The sequence below is a fragment of the Myotis daubentonii genome, chromosome 15 (assembly GCF_963259705.1).
Source record: "Myotis daubentonii chromosome 15, mMyoDau2.1, whole genome shotgun sequence".
Taxonomy (NCBI): domain Eukaryota; kingdom Metazoa; phylum Chordata; class Mammalia; order Chiroptera; family Vespertilionidae; genus Myotis; species Myotis daubentonii.
In genome coordinates this window covers 2623252-2639540 of record NC_081854.1, presented here as the reverse complement: position 1 = coordinate 2639540, position 16289 = coordinate 2623252, and the positions used below count along the sequence as shown (strand labels likewise).

The window sequence follows — 16289 nt, the reverse complement described above, 5'->3', positions numbered from 1 at the left end:
TGGGCCCAGGAGGTAGGGCGGGGACTCGGTTTCGGTCTCCAAGACTGCTCCAGACTTCTGGGGGTGGGGCTGGGGTGCCTGCTCCAGGCAGCCTCCTCCCTCAGACCAGCAGTCCAGGCCCCAGCCTCCTCCCTCAGACCCAGGAGTCCAGACCCCCAGCCCCTCCTCCCTCAGACCCAGGAGTCCAGGCCCCCAGCCCCTCCTCCCTCAGATGAGCAGTCCAGGCCCCCAGCCTCCTCCCTCAGACCCAGGAGCCCAGGCCCCCAACCTCCTCCCTCAGACCCAGGAGCCCAGGCCCCCAGCCCCTCCTCCCTTGGACCCAGGAGTCCAGGCCCCCAGCCCCTCCTCCCTCAGACGCAGGAGCCCAGGCCCCCAGCCCCTCCTCCCTCAGACCCAGGAGTCCAGGCCCCCAGCCCCTCCTCCCTCAGACCCAGGAGCCCAGGCCCCCAACCTCCTCCCTCAGACCCAGGAGCCCAGGCCCCCAGCCTCCTCCCTCAGACCCAGGAGCCCAGGCCCCCAGCCTCCTCCCTCAGACCCAGGAGCCCAGGCCCCCAGCCTCCTCCCTCAGACCCAGGAGTCCAGACCCCCAGCCTCAGACCCAGGAGCCCAGGCCCCCAGCCCCTCCTCCCTTGGAGCCAGGAGTCCAGGCCCCCAGCCCCTCCTCCCTCAGACCCAGGAGCCCAGGCCCCCAGCCTCCTCCCTCAGACCCAGGAGTCCAGGCCCCCAGCCCCTCCTCCCTCAGACCCAGGAGCCCAGGCCCCCAGCCTCCTCCCTCAGACCCAGGAGTCCAGACCCCCAGCCCCTCCTCCCTCAGACCCAGGAGTCCAGGCCCTGCCTCCCACCAAATGCCTCTATGAGGTCAGTTTCTCCACCTGCATGTGAAGAAAGGGTCTGGGCTCAGCTGCATATGAGTCAGTGTCACAGCCTGGGGCCCTATGACCTTGACTAGTGCCCTCCCCAGCCCCACTCTGAGTCTCCATCTGCTCCTCTGAGAATGAGGTGCCCATCCCGTCCCATCTACCCCAGCCCAGGCCAGGCCCAGCTCAGAAATGATCTGTGACATGGAGGTGACAGGGACCCAGAGCTCAGCCTGCTGACGGCACCCAGGTGTGCCCAGCCCGGCTCCTCGGCCCTCCCCTCAGAGGCTCTGCGGCTCCCTGGCCTGGAACACTCCTCCCTCGTCCTCTGGGCCACCCTTGGCTGTCAAACTGGCCCTTCAGGTTCAGCGCTGGCCGCCCCTCCTCCTCCAGGAAGCCTGCCGTGCCCTCTCCCTCAGCAGCCTCCTCTGGGCTCCACTGTGCCCTTTGCATCCTCATGATAGCACATGCGGGAAGGAAGACGTCACTTCTGTCATCTCGCTTCCTCTGCGCAGAAGCTCTCCGTCATTTCATGTGCTCCTCCCCGTGCTGTGCGGCACAGAGAGGGGAGGGCACTTGCCCAGGGTCACAGAGCTAGCCAGGGGCCAGGGCAGGGGAGGGGGGCACCAAAGGATGAAGGGGCTACACTGCGTGATTGCATGGCCAGGTTCAACCGTCTCCATCATCATACCCGGCCGGCGTGGCTCAGCGGTTGAGTGTTGACCTATGAACCAGGAGGTCACAGTTGGATTCCTGGTCAGGGCACCTGCCCGGGTTGCAGGCTCCATCCCCAGTGTGGGGCGTGCAGGAGACAGCCGATCCATGATTCTCTCTCATCATGGATGTTTCTCTCTCTCTCTCTCTCCCTCTCCCTTCCTCTCTGAAATCAATACAAATATATATATTTTTTTAAGTCTCTGTCGTGTATTGGTTGTGTGGTTGTAAATAAATTACTCACTAGTAACTTGTATGTGCCTCCGTTTTCTCGGAGTTCCTGGGACCCATTTCCTAGGTTGCTGTGGGGAGAATCCATACACAAATATAATGCTCCCTGACCAGATCGAACCATGACCTCACGGTTCATGGATCCACTGAGCCACACTGGCCAGGCTCCCGTTCCAGTCATTGATTGTACGTGCCCCGACCAGGCATCACACCATAAACATGGGCACATCCGGACAATGCTCCGACCCCCTGAGCTTCCTGGCCAGGGCAAGGTGCTGTGATCTTAAATGGGGTGTTTCAGGGGGCGTCTCTGAGGAGGCGACATTGGGGCACGACCTGAAGGAGGTGAGGCCATGGAAGGGAACATCGGTCCAGGAAGAGAGAACGGCACGTGCAAAGGCCCTGTGGCAGGATGGGGTCTGGGTGCTCGAGGAGCAGCAGGAGGCTGGTGTGCTGGGACAGAGTGATGAGGGAGGGGACGGTTAGAGGAATGTCACTGAACACCCCATGAGATGACTCTACTTTTATCCCGAGAAGGGGCGCTGCTGGAGGATTCTGAGCAGAGGCTGGGACTAGCGCAAGGGGAGGGCAGGAGCAGGGAGACCAGCTAAGGGGCAAGGCCAGGGGTGGGAACCAGGTGGGCATTGCTGATGAGACAGCCTGAGAGTGGGCTGCCCTGGGGGGGTGAGGTCTGAGCTGTGACATCTGACACTCTGGGGGACTCGCTGTCCAGGCCGCCTCGGACTCCTATAGCCATCACCACGGGGTTTATGAGGGAAATTCCCAGAGCAGCTGGGAAAGGGAGCAGTGAGGGGGGTGAGGGAACAGGTGGAGACGGAACCACGGACAGGTGTGCCCAGGGGCAGGCACTAGCTCTGGCGATAGAAAGACAGCCCCGGCCCTGCCTGCCTGGCTCCACGGTTGAGCATCAACCTATGAACCAGGAGGTCCCGGGTTCGATTCCCCATCAGGGCACCTGCCCGGGTTGTGGGCTCCATCCCCAGTGTGTGGCCTGCAGGGGGGCAGCCGATCCGTGATTCTCTCTCCTCATGGATGTTTCTCTCTCCCTCTCCCTCTCCTCCTCCCTCCCTCTCTGACATCAATAAAAAGCTATTTTTAAAAAAAGAAAATGAAAGAAAGACAGGCCGTTTCAAAGGCCACCACCCTTCCAGGTAGCCGGCCCCTCTCTGGGACCTGAGCACCCAGAAGCCGACCTCTGACAGCCCGGAGGGGCTGGGAGAACCCAGGGCTGTTGTTGTCACAGGGAAACAATCGAGGTTCCCGAGACTGTCCCGCCCCGCCCGCCCGGGTCCCCCTGCCAGCCCCGCCCCGGGCCACTCCAGCGGGGCAGTGCCAGGTGAGCGCTCAGGTATGTGGAGGCGGGCCGCCCCGAGGGAGGAGGAAGGAGGAGCCCTCGGTGTGGCAGGGAGAGCAGAGCAGGCCTGGCTTCCGAGGGAGCCTGACGGGGCAGGTGAGGAGGGGGGCCCGGGCGGGGCTGGGGCGAGGACGCCGGGGTCTGGGGGTTGGGGAGAGCAGGGGCCTGGACTGAGGAAGGGCTGGGGGATCTAGACTCTTGAGTCATAAAGACGTGAGGGCTGAAAATTGGGCCCCGTGGCTAGAGGAAGAATACAGGGCCACGGGGACTAGGAAGTGGGTGAGAGGTCCTCCCCCAGGAGACCCGGGTCAAACCTCCTGGTTCTCAGGGGTGAGCACCTGGGAGACTGGACCCTGGGGAGAGGAGGCAAGTGGGGTCCACAGAGAATGGGGAATTGAATGCATGCATTTCTGAAGGATTTGGGGGAAAGGGGACAAGATATGAAAGAGGAGGGGCTGGGCATCTGGGTTCCTGGGTGTAAGGGAGGAGGGCTGGGGGGCTGGATTCCTGGGTCTGAGGGAGGAGGGGCTGGGGGCCTGGACTCCTGGGTCTGAGGGAGGAGGGGCTGGGGCCTGGGCTCCTGGGTCTGAGGGAGGAGGGGCTGGGGGCCTGGACTCCTGGGTCTGAGGGAGGAGGGCCTGGTTGGTGACTCCTGGGTCTGAGGGAGGAGGGGCTGGGGGCCTGGACTCCTGGGTCTGAGGGAGGAGGGGCTGGGGGTCCGGACTCCTGGGTCTGAAGGAGGAGGGCCTGGTGGGTGACTCCTGGGTCTGAGGGAGGAGGGGCTGGGGGCGGGGACTCCTGGGTCTGAGGGCGGAGGGTCTGAGGGAGGAGGCTGGGTGGGAATCATAGGTCCTGAAGGGCAGAGCAGGCCCTCACCTCTTTGCTGGCTCCCAGGGCACCTCCAGGTGGCAAGAGCTGCCCACCCGGCACCATGAGCACCAGCATTGGGTAAGTGCCCCTGCCCCCCAGGCCGCCTATCCCCGCCCTGGTCCCCACGGTCTCACCCACACCCGCAGGGCATTCACAGCAGGTCACCTGGGCGGCCTCCCTCCAGCCCAGCGGGTAGGGTCGCTGGAGAATTCCTCGTGGAGGAGGTGGCCTTGAAGAGGAGGTTGAAGGCAGGAGACAGAGAAGGGTTTGGCAGGTGGAGCCTGGCCCTTGGGGGCGGGAGAGGAAGAAGGTAACTCTCCATCGGCTCCAAATAATTTTTTTAACTATAACTTTATTGATTTCAGAGAGGAAGGGAGAGGGAGAGAGAGAAACATCCATGATGAGAGAGAATCATTGGTCGGCTGCCTCCTGCACGCCCCCCACTGGGGATCGAGCCCGCCACCCAGGCCTGTGTCCTGACCGGGAATCGAACCTGACCTCCTGGTTCATAGGTTGATGCTCAACCACTGAGCCATGCCAGCCGGGCGCTGCTCCAAATATGAATGCTATTTTAAAATTCCCATGTATTAAGCAACTACTGTGTGCCAAGCCCTTAGCATTATAACGATGTAATAATAGTTATGGAGGCTATAGAACACTTCACCTGCCCCATCTTGTTGAATTCACCTAATAGCCCTACCAGATGGAAGCCTTCCGGGGTTCTTGTCCCGGCATCCAGAAGGGTTCAGGAATCTGGGAAAGGCGCTGCGCGTAGATGACATAGGAATCCAGAGACTAATAAAGAGTCCGGAGACGAGTTATAATTTTGAAAGGCATTGGGGTGTCAGAGGACCCTCCGCTAAAGGGACTGAAGACTCCATCCTTGTCTAGGACCCTTGCTTTTATTAACACAATTTGTCCTAAGGCAAGGTGGAGATAATACACCTCAAAGGGTCCTAGCCGGTTTGGCTCACGGGATGGAGCGTCAACCTGGGGACTGAAGGGTCCCAGGTTCGATTCCGGTCAAGGGCATGTACCTTGGTTGCGGGCACATCCCCAGTGGGGGGTGTGCAAGAGGCAGCTGATCGATGCTTCTCTTTCATCGATGTTTCTAACTCTCTAGTCCTTTCCCTTCCTCTCTGTAAAAAATCAATAAAATATATATTTTTTAAAAAAATACATCTCAAAGGGTAAGGTTTCAAAGGGTACAGAAGCATTGTCAGTTTGGGGGAATTAGCCTACGGCTGTTCAGGTGTTTGGCCAGTAGGAGGCAATAACGTGTAGATTTGGATGCTTTTCGCTGTCTGGCAGCCACAAACAGTTTCCTATTCAGGTTGGGGGAAATGCCTTTAGCCACTTCCAACAGGTGACTCCATGTGTGACTCAACCCTGTTGAGTCCCCAAGTCCCATCAACCTTTTGATGAAACTCTTGAAATTATGACATGCTGGAATTGGTTGCCGGCAGAAGCCAGTGGGCAGCCAAGCCCTATCTTACAGAGAGGGAAACTGAGGCAGGAGAGATGAAATCTCCTACCCTGGGTCTTAGGGCAAGGCAGGGGATTTGAACCCAGGTCTGTGTGACAGTAGAGACCACACTCCCCACCACTGCCCAGTACCGTCGCCTCCCTCACCTGTCTTCCTAAAGTCTAGCTCTGCCCTCTCCGCCTCTGCTCAGAACCTTCCATGGCTCCCCGGTGCCCTCACAATGAAGTCTCTGCTCTTCTTGGCATTTAAGCCCCGTGATCTGTCCCCAGTTCCCACTGTCCCTCTCACCCCTCTTTTCCTTCACCAGCCCAGAAGCTGCCCCCAAACCGAGTGCCAAGTCCATTTATGGTAAGTGTATTCGCAAGGGAACTCCAAGCCAAGAGAAACTGGGTCTGAGGGAGGAGGAACTCAGGCCTTGGAGTCCTGGGTCAGAAGGAGGAGGGGCTTGGGGGCCTGGATTCCTGGGTCTGAGGGAGGAGGGGTTAAGGGCCTGAACTCCTGGTCTGAGGAAGGAGGGTCTGGGGGCCTGGACTCCTGGGTCTGAGGGAGGAGGTGCTGGGGGCCTGGACTCTTCGGTCTGAGGAAGGAGGTGCTGGGGGCCTGGGCTCCTGGGTCTGAGGGAGGAGGTGCTGGGGGCCTGGACTCCTGGGTCAGAAGGAGGAGGAGCTTGGGGGCCTGGACTCCTGGGTCTGATGGAGGAGGAGCTAGGGGCCTGGATTCTTGGGTCAGAAGGAGGAGGGGTTAAGGGCCTGGACTCCTGGTCTGAGGGAGGAGGGTCTGGGGGCCTGGACTCCTAGTCTGAGGGAGGAGGTGCTGGGGGCCTGGGCTCCTGGGTCAGAAGGAGGAGGGGCTGGAGGCCTAGACCCCTGGGTCTTAGGGAAAGGGAACTGGGGACCCGGGTCTCCTGACCCACCCTCCTCCTCCCCCCAGAGCAGCGGAAGCGGTACTCCACGGTGGTGATGGCGGATGTGTCCCAGTATCCCGTCAATGTAAGTGTGGGGTCTGCGCTGCCACGGGGAGTCTTCTGGGAGGAAAGGAGATGGGGGGTGTTGAGAGCAGGTGGGCTTCTGAGCAGAAAGAACGGGGGAGACTCCGCCTGCTCATCTACAAAGGGGGCCTCGGACGCGGGTGGGTATTCGCGGGGGAGCTCAGTGCCACGCGAACCTGCCAACTTTTCCTCTTGAGCTGGACGGTGTGGCCACAGGCGCAAGGATGGGGGGGGGGCGGGGGGGCGACACGGTCTGGTCCGCAGAGCAGCGAAGGGCTGCACGCAGAGGTGCTTTGAAGGGACGAGATAGGATCCAGACCATCCCCGGACGCCAAGGAGCCTCCAGTCTCGGGGAGAGGGGTGGGGGGAGACAGGCCCAGGTGGTCCCCATTCTGATGAAACAGAAACGAAGGGCCCTGAGCCGAGGCGCCCATGGGGGGAGCAAGTGATCAGGGAAGGCGTCCTGGAGGCGGTGTGGTTAGGCACCTGCTGGGAGCCTGGTTCCAGGGACTCCGAGCCCACCCGGCACCACGCGGGGCACTCACTGCTTTCTGCGCGGCCCCTGCCAGCACTTGGTGACGTTCTGCCTGGGCGAGGAGGATGGCGTGCACACGGTGGAGGACGCCTCGAGGAAGCTGGCCGTCATGGACAGCCAGGGCCGCGTCTGGGCCCAGGAGATGCTGCTGCGCGTGTCTCCCGACCACGTCACGCTGCTCGACCACGTCTCCAAGGTGCCAGGGCCACGTGGGCGGGGGAGGCGCGGCCGGACGGAGCAGCCGGGCGCGCAGAGCTGGGCCGTGGGGACGTCGGGGAGGGCGGGGGATGGGGGGGTGTCTTGGTATGAATCTTGGCTTCCACTTAGGCAAGGACCCCGCCCCCCTTCTTGGAGCTCTCATCCATGAAACGGCAGTGGTCGTGGGGCGGGGGGGGGGGGGGGGGGGGTTCGGCCTGCGCAGTGCGTGCCCCTGCGGGCACTGCTGTCTCCACGGAGGAGTGTCCTGGGTTGCGAGCCTCAGTTTACCCGCTGTTCCCCGCCCCCCCACAGGAGGAGCTGGAGTCGTACCCGCTGAGCGCCATCGTGCGCTGTGACGCGGTGATGCCGCCGGGCCGGAGCCGCTCGCTGCTGCTGCTGGTGTGCCAGGAGCCCGAGCGCGCGCAGCCCGACGTGCACTTCTTCCAGGGCCTGCGGCTCGGGGTGAGCGGGTGCGGGGCCAAGGCGGGATCAGGGCAGCCGAGGGGCGGGGCTTGGAAAGACGTGGGGAAGGGGGGCTTTTTTTTCTATTTTAAAAATTATTTTATTTTTATTTTTTTAATATATTTCTTTATTGATTTCAGAGAGGAAGGGAGGAGAGAGAGATAGAAACACCAATGATGAGAGAGAATCATGGATCAGCTGCCTCCTGCACGCCCCCTACTGGGGATCAAGCCTGCAACCCAGGCATGTGCCCTTGGCGGGAATCGAACCCGGGACCCTTCAGTCCGCAGGCAGATGCTCTATCCACTGAGCCAAACCAGCTAGGGCGGGAGGGGGCTTTGAGTGCAGATTGAACTCAGGGTCAGGGGCTAGGACAGAACAGGGGAGGGGGGGCCTGGAAGGCAGCCACAGCCGGGATGGGGGGTGAGTGTGGTCTCAGAGTGGGGAGCCACCAGGATGGGGCCTCCGTGGGAGAGGGCGTGGCCTCGGTCTGGGTCAGATTTAGGGCGAAGGAGGTGTGAATCTCTAGGGTGTGGACCTGCGTGGGGCCACATGCGTGAACGATGACTGGACGCGGTCTGGGAGGGAGGTGGGTGGGGTGGGCGTGGCCTGACCGCGTGATTGGCAGGCGGAGCTGATGCAGGAGGACATCCAGGGGGCCCTGCACAACTACCGCTCTGGCCACGGGGATCGAAGGGCGGCGGCGCTCCGGTAAGTGGGAGGGGGTGCTGGGAGCTGGGGAGAAGAGGGGACGGGTGGGTGTCACTGGGCCTCAGTCTCCCCATCCGAGAAATGGGCTGTTACCCCTGGCCTACAGCAGAGCAAAGTTTGAATGGAGTCACAGTCTCTTCAAGTCTTGCGTGTACTCCCTCCCAGACAAGTGCGCCCCCTCTCCTGGGCCCTACTTTTCCTGGTTCTGGTCCTCGTGTTCTCCCCCCTTAGCCCGTTCCCCGCCTCGCCAAGCCCACCCCCACCCCCGCCCTCGCCAATATCTTGGAATTCTCACTACCACTCCGAGCCTAGGTTTGACCCATGTGGACCACTGTGTCTGTTTCAGCCCCCAGTTTTTCCCCTCCTGGGCTCCTCGTGGGACCCAGCCTCAGTGTCCCCTCCTTCCACGCAGGGCCACGCAGGAGGAGCTGCAGCGCCGCCCGGCGCCCGCGGATGAGACCCCGCCCCTGCAGCGCCGCCCGTCTGTCCGCGCAGTGATCAGCCCAGCAGAGTGGGCCGCGGCCCGCGAGCGCCCCCAGACGGAGCCCATCCCCGAGGAGGAAGCGGCGCGGAGGCCGGGCCGGGCGGAGACCCCCAGGAGCGCGGACCCGGCCTCCCCGGACCTGGGCCCCCGCGGCCCGGACCTGGCCAGTCTGCAGGCGGAACGCGACGTGGTGAGCGGGGCGGGGCCAGACGTCCGGGGGCGGGCGGGAGGGGCGGGGCGGGGGGCGGGGTCAGACCTCTGGGAGTGGGACCTCAGATGCCCGAATGGGGGGCGCAGAGCCAGGCATCGGAAGGCTGGGTTGGGGGTCGTCTCTGAGCGCCCCTGGCTGGAGGGCTTTTCCAGGAGCGATGAGGGTCCGGGATCAGGAGTCTCACCCGCCCCCTGCTCTGTCCGCCAGGACATACTGAACCACGTGTTCGACGACGTGGAGAGCTTCGTGTCGAAGCTGCAGAAATCCGCGGAGGCGGCCCGAGTGCTGGAGCACAGGGAGCGCGGGCGCAGGACCCGGCGCCGGGAGTCCGGGGGTGAGGGGCGCCCCGGTGTGGGATCCCGATCACCCCCTCCCTGCTCCCCTGGGCACCCCCAGATAGCCCCCCTGTCCCTAGGGTCTCCCCTCGCAACCCCTGCCAGTTTGGCTCTCCATCCTAATCTCTCTGGGGCGCTCCCTCTCTCTGACGCTGTCCCCTGTCCCCTTGCCTGCCCCCCCCCCCCACCCACAGAGGGCCTCCTGGCGCTGCGGGCCAAGCCGCCCAGCGAGGCCGAGTACACGGACGTGCTTCAGAAGATCAAGTACGCCTTCAGCCTCCTGGTGAGCACGGGCTCAGGAGCGGGGGGCGGGGTCGGGGGAGAACGGCGGCTGGGGACCCCGACCTGTCGGTGATCTAATGCCAGCCCCTCCCCCGCCCCGCAGGCGCGGCTGCAGGGCAACATCGCGAACCCCTCCTCCCCGGAGCTGCTGCACTTCCTGTTCGGACCCCTGCACGTGGTGAGACCGCCCCCCTCGGCCCTCGAGACCCCCCTGCTGCAGGAGGAATCGGGGTTCCTCTTCTAGAGGGTCTGATGGTGTGCCCATTCCTGCCCCCCTCCCCCTCCGGCAGATTGTGGAGATGTCCGGCGGACCCCAGCTGGCGAGCGGCGTGCGGCGGCCGCACCTGACGTCCGAGGCCGTGGCGCTGCTGCGGGAGAATGTCACCCCGAGTGAAAATGCGCTCTGGACCTCGCTGGGGGACTCGTGGACCCGCCCGGGGTGAGGGGCGTGGTGATCGGGGCGGGGCGTGGGGGCGCGGGGCGTGGTGATGGGAGGAACGGGCAGGTGTGCAGGGGCGTGGTTATTGAGGGGCGGGGCAGGTTTACGCAGAGGCGTGGTTATTGGGGGCGGGGCCTGGAGGCGGAGCGGGGTGATTGGCTGCCCGAAGGGAGGGTGTGGCCAATGAAGAAAGAGCGGGACCTAGGACAAATGCCAGCATCCGATTGGACGAAAGGCCAGAAATGAGTGTGAAGGAGAGATTTCAGACTACATCAGTTAGAATCATCGGACGGGAACGAAAGGCGGGGCTTATAGGAATGGGGCGGGGTTATGGGCGGAGCCATGTCGAAGGGGCGGGGTTTAGGAAAAGGTTTGGTCTGAGGGTGGGAAGGGGCGGAGCCTGTACTCGGAGTCAGGGATCCTCGCGTGGTAGGGGCAGAGCCTGCGAGGAACGCGCGCAGCTAGAAAGCGGTTTGAATTCGGAGGCTGGGGGACCGTTCGTTGGAATCAGTGTATTTAGAAATATAATGGCTGTCAGGGTGCGGGGCTTAGAGGCGGGGCGGGAGCTGGGCCTAAAGAGGCGAGGAGAGAATAGCTGGGTTAGAGTGAGGCTTGGGCACAGGGGGCGGGGGCAGGGGAGAAGTGACGGGGCTAAGTCGAGGTGGAACAGGGTCACTGAGCCCTCGGCCGGTCTTTGGCTGCAGGCTGGAGTTGCCCCCGGAGGAGGGACCCCCATATATCCCCGAGTTCTACAGCGGCTGGGAGCCCCCGGCCGCCGACCCGCAGGGCCGCCCCTGGGAGGACCCAGTAGAAAAACAGCTGCAGCACGAGCGGCGGCGCAGGCAGGTAAGGTTCAGGTTTGGGGGGACAGCAGGCTACCCCAGGTGACACAGCAGGGTCAGGACTGGGAGGTCTGGGAGGGTGACACCTCCCCCCACTCTCCCACCCCCACCCCGCCCTGCCCCTGACCTGCCGCCTTATCTCCCGCAGCAAAGCGCCCCCCAGATCGCTGTCAACGGGTGAGTGTCAGCCCCAGGGCGGGGCAGCTGGGGTCCAGGAGGGGTGCATCCTGGGGCTCCCCGCGCTGACCCCGCCCCCTTTTTTCTGTCTTTTTCCTTCTGTCTTCCCGGCTCTTCTTCCCAGGTGGGTGAGGTGGTGACCGGGCCTGGGGCTGGGGCCGGGGCTGGGAGAGGGGGGGAGGAGGAGCAGGGAGGGCGGAGCAGGGAGGGAGGGGCCAGGGCCCAGATTTCTGGGCCTGAGGGTGGAGGGGGCTGGAGGCCCGGGTTCCAGGGTCCGAGGGTGGAGGGGGCTGGAGGCCCGGGTTCCAGGGTCTGAGGGTGGAGGGGGCTGGAGGCCCGGGTTCCAGGGTCCGAGGGTGGAGGGGGCTGGAGGCCCGGGTTCCAGGGTCTGAGGGAGGAGGGGGCTGGGTGTGGGTGAAGTTTTGAGAGGTTGGATCCAGAGTCCCCAAGGGGCTGGGAGAAGGCACTTTCGCTCCCCAGGATCTGGGACGCGCCCTGCTCGTGTCCCCACCAGGACAGAGCCCTGGGTGTTGGAGGGAAGAGGCTGGGAATTAAGCATCTGGGTTGTGAGGAAGAGCTCAGGTCTGGTCCTTGGAACCTGGGAGACCCAGAGAAGCGGGCTCAGGACTTCAAGGGCTGAGGGGCCAGTCTCCGGGGAGGTCAGGAAGTGGAGAGGTGCGGGCTGCGAGGCTGGCCGCTGGCCTTCGCCTTCCCAAGGCTCTGCAGCAATTGTCTTGGTCGCTGCTGAGCGTCAGCCTGGGGCCCTTTAAGGCTGAAAAGGGCCAAGAAATGAAAGCTTAAGACTTGGATTCCTCTGTCTCTGAGGGAGGAAAGGACTGGGGGTGCAACTTCATGACTACAACAAGCAGTGGGGTGCAGACTCTTGGGGCCTGGGGGAAGAGGAGGGGGTAGAGGGTGCCTGGGCAAGTCGGGAAGCCGCGTGGGATGAGAAGAACCAAGCAGCAAAGCTGGAGGAGCAGAAGGGGGGTCTGGGCACGGGCCGGGCAGCGGGTCTCAGCAGGGACAGCGTGCTGGGAGCTGCCTGCCCCACACAGGGGGCGCCGCGGCCCTGAAGACCCCCCCTCTCCCTTGCACAGGTAGGCCTGATCCGGGCTGAGGTCCCTCTCATTGCGGGGGTCGGAGCTCAAATCCCACGCCCCTTCCCCCAGCTGCCTGGTCGCGCAGAACCCCGACCCCACCCCCATGCTTCTGATACCCCCAACTTTTTTGTTTTTGCATTCTTTTTATTTCTTTATTGATGAAGGTATTACATATGTGTCCTTATCCCCTCAATACCCCCAACTTTTAACCTGCCTTCTCTGTGCCTCAAGTTCTTTGGAGGAAAAAAAAATATGGGAATAATAATCCCTTCCTGGAAGAAGGAGAAACTCATGAGGTTGTAAGGTTTTCTGTTAAGAGCTCAGGTTCACGGCCACCTGTGCACACAGAAAGCAGAATTACTCAGGACGGGGACGCTGGGGCCGGCCTGCCCAGGTCCCAGGCTGCTGTGCACCTTCTCGCTGTGGGACCGTCCCATCAGGGGTCACTGCCCATCACTGTCCCTCCGCTTCCTCACCTGTGGAATGGAAGTAATAATAGGATTCCTGGGAGGAGGCAGGGAAAGGGGAGTCCAAATTCATGCTTCTACCAGGGCTTGTCCTGAGAATCAAATCAGCTAATATATGTACCAAACTTTGAACAGTGCCCGGCATATTGTGACTGCGAGTTATCATTACGTATGAGCCCAGTACATAGTAGATGCCCAATAAATAAATAGCAGCTGCCCTCGCCGGTTTGGCTCAGTGGATAGAGCATCGGCCTGCAGACCAAAGGGTTCCAGGTTCAATTCCCGTCAAGGGCACGTACATTGGTTGCAGGGTCCTCCCTGGCCCAGGCTTGTGCAGGAGGCAACCAATCGATGTGCTTCTCTCACATCGATGTTTCTCTCTGTCTTTCCCTCTCTCTTCACTCCCTCTAAAAACAATGGAAAAATACCCTCGGATGAGGGTTAACATAAATAAATAAATAATTAAATATTAAATATTCAAAAAAGTAAATAGCAGCTGTCTGGTCTGGGACATTTTATCATTTTTTAAAAAAAATATTATTTATTGATTTTTAGAGAGAGAGGAAGGGAGAGGGAGAAAGAAACATGGATGTGAATGGAATATCGATCCATTGCCTCCTGCACGCCCCCTACTGGGGATTGAGCCCTAAACGCGGGCATGTTCTCTGACCTGGAACAGAACCTGCAATGCTTTGGTGCAGGGGGTGATGCTAGTACCCATACAGCATGTTGCCAGGCACATAAGCAGCAACATACTGTATATTCCAGCTGTTTTTCCCATGTTAAGCCTCGATTAACAGTACTAACCTGGCCCCCTGCCTTGGCCCCTGCTTGGCTCTCACCCCAGCTCACACCGACATCCTACAGCCCAGAGCAGTGGGGCCGGCTGCCTCCTTTCCCCAACCCTCCCCCTTCTCCTCAGTCACCAAGACCCGGAGTCAGAGCCGGAGCCGGAGCCGGAACCGGAGCCGGAGCCAGCAGGGAAGTGGGTCCTGTGTAATTATGACTTCCAGGCCCGCAACAGCAGCGAGCTCTCGGTCAAGCATCGGGATGTGTTGGAGGTGAGAGGGGTGCGGGCTGAGGGGCTGGGAGGGTACCCAGCCCTCACTGCAGACACAGGCTCTGAACCCTGCGCTCTGACCTCCCCCAGGTCCTGGATGACCAGCGCAAGTGGTGGAAGGTTCGGGACCAGCGGGGGCAGGAGGGATACGTGCCCTATAATATCCTGACACCCCACCCGGGGCCCCAGGGGAGCCGCAGCCCAAGCCCTGCCCGCGTTCTGGTGAGTCAGGGCGGACCCCTGGGTCTTGAAGGGAGAGGCTCTGGGAACCAGATCCTGGGTCCTGGGGACGAGGGGTGGGTCGAGTCAAGGGCACCTGGCGGAGGAGGTGCTGGGGGGACGGGGAGGGGGGGGGTGTCCAGAACTTTATCTCCATCAGGAGGGGCTGGGAGCCCTGACCGGTTTGGCTCAGTGGATAGAGCGTCGGTCTGCGGACTGAAGGGTCCCAGGTTCGATTCCAGTCAAGGGCATGTACCCTGGTTGCGGGCACATCCCCGGGAGGGGGCGTGCAGGAGGCAGCTGATCGATGTTTCTCTCTCATCGGTGTGTCAAACTCTCTATCCCTCTCCCTTCCTCTCTGTAAAAAATCAATAAAATATATATTTTAAAAAAAATAAAGAGGGGCTGGGACTCGGAGTCCTCCCTCTGATCCAGGCGCTCTCCTCTCGGTCCTCTCCAGGAGAATAGCACCCCCCCGCCCCCGCCGACCTCGGCCCCGGCCCCGGTCCCCGCCCCTGCGCGGCCCCACTGGGACAGCTGCGACAGCCTCAACCACCTGGACGCGGGCGAGAAGGGTGAGTGGTGCGGGCTCTGTCCTCGCCGTCCGGGAGGGAAGCCGAGGCTCGGGAAGAGGGGGTTGGCCCGTCGCGAGGACCCCCGGTCCCTGATCCGCCCTCCCCCCCGTTTCCCGCTTGCAGAGAAATTCTGCCAGATGCTCAGTGTCAACGAGGAGCTGCAGGCGCGCCTGGCGCAGGGCCGCTCGGGCCCCAGCCGCACGGCCACGGGGCCCCGCGCCCCCGAGCCGCAGCTGCACCCGCGCTCCGACGCCTCGGAGGTCCGCGCCTGGCTGCAGGCCAAGGGCTTCGGCGCCGGGTGAGTAGCCGGTGCCCGCTCCGGAGGCCTGAGATTCGGGCGCTGGAGGCGAGGCGTTCTCATTGGTCCAGAGGGCAGCGTGGCGGACCGCGGGGGACCGCGATTGGCCCAAAGCGAGGGCCCGTCTGGTTGCCACAGGGAATGGCAGGTTGTGATTGGCATGGTTTCCCAGGCTCCGATTGGAGCCTCTAGGAAAGTCCCGCCTCCCTCAAAAGTGGGTGCCCCGCCCACCTGTGGCACCCTATGATTGGTGGGTGGGGATTCAGGAGCAGCAGAGCCCCTGCTTAGCTAGGATGCTCCTGATTGGACAAACGGCTGGCCCGGCATGACCTGATTGGTGGGGCTTGGGAGGCTGGCGTTCTGATTGGCCGGCAGGCTGACCGCGCCCCGCTGCCCTTGCTCAGGACGGTGGATGCGCTGGGAGTGCTGACCGGCGCGCAGATCTTCTCGCTGCAGAAGGAGGAGTTCCGCGCGGTGAGCCCCGAGGAGGGCGCCCGCGTGTACAGCCAGGTCACCGTGCAGCGCGCGCTGCTGGAGGTGAGCCGGGCCGCCGGTCGTCCGGGGCCGGGCCCGGGGAGGGCGCCCAGGGCTGGGCCGCCGCAGTCCTCACTCCCACCCCGCCCTCCAGGACAAAGAGAACGTGTCAGAGCTGGAGGCCGTGATGGAGAAGCAAAAGAAGAAGGTGGAAGGCGAGTTGGAAACCGAGGTCATTTGACTCTCCCCGGACCTCCGGGAACGGTGTCCGGGCGGCGGGTTTCCCCGCGCCCCGTGGGAGAATGGACTCTGCATGCAGACCCCCCGCCAAGGGAACCAGACCCCTGGACGGATCGCGGACCTGTTCCGACCCTGCTCTTTCCAATCCCCGTGGATAAAACGGACCATCCTTGCTGGACAGTCCTGGGAGAGAACGGGCCGGAGCGGGAGGGGCAGGGGAAAGACCGCGCAGGGACCGCGCTCGTGGCGCGCTCGGGAGCCCTGCTCCTTGCCATGTGCTGCCCAGTCTATAAACAGCCTCTTCTTCACAGGCCGTGCCAACTGCTGTCCCTTCTCTACCCGGCTCCCCGGGCGCTCGGGACCCTGCCCCTCTCCCGGCTGTAACTTCATGGGAGGGAGGCAATCCAGGTCCTAGAGTCTAGAGACGCCCCCACCTTCGCCGGCTCCTTTCTCCGAGTCCCCCTCTCCTTACCCAGAGCCCCAAGCCAGGCTTCCTCCTGACCTCCGGCCCGGTCACTCCAGAAAGCCCTTCTGACCACCCAGTGTCCCCGCCCCGCCCTTGCTCAACACCCTCCTCTGGCTCCCCATTGCCCTCCGAGCCCCACAGCCTGGAATCCCAGGGCCCGAGTGGTTTGGTCCCCACCCACCTCTGCAACCTC

The 16289-nt window shown here is 62.7% G+C and overlaps 1 protein-coding gene across 3 annotated transcripts; it reads left to right on the top strand.

Annotated features, from left to right (window-relative positions):
• Positions 1-3145: 3145 nt before the first annotated feature.
• On the top strand, positions 3146-15938 carry EPS8L1 (EPS8 like 1). Of its 3 annotated transcripts, none has more exons than XM_059665723.1 (20): positions 3146-3273; positions 4072-4125; positions 5841-5881; positions 6464-6522; positions 7091-7252; positions 7567-7716; positions 8345-8427; positions 8840-9101; positions 9330-9456; positions 9652-9740; positions 9843-9917; positions 10030-10178; positions 10883-11024; positions 11169-11197; positions 13687-13825; positions 13915-14046; positions 14504-14618; positions 14742-14916; positions 15321-15453; positions 15545-15938. In XM_059665723.1, the coding sequence occupies exons 2-20, from the start codon at positions 4109-4111 to the stop codon at positions 15629-15631; spliced, it is 2166 nt and encodes a 721-aa protein (XP_059521706.1). In that variant the 5' UTR covers positions 3146-3273; positions 4072-4108; the 3' UTR covers positions 15632-15938. The 3 variants fall into 3 exon arrangements, with proteins under 3 accessions (XP_059521706.1, XP_059521705.1, XP_059521707.1); XM_059665722.1 differs by having other exon boundaries at positions 13612-13825; XM_059665724.1 differs by lacking the exons at positions 14504-14618; positions 14742-14916; positions 15321-15453; positions 15545-15938 and adding an exon at positions 14444-14488 and having other exon boundaries at positions 13612-13825.
• Positions 15939-16289: the final 351 nt, after the last annotated feature.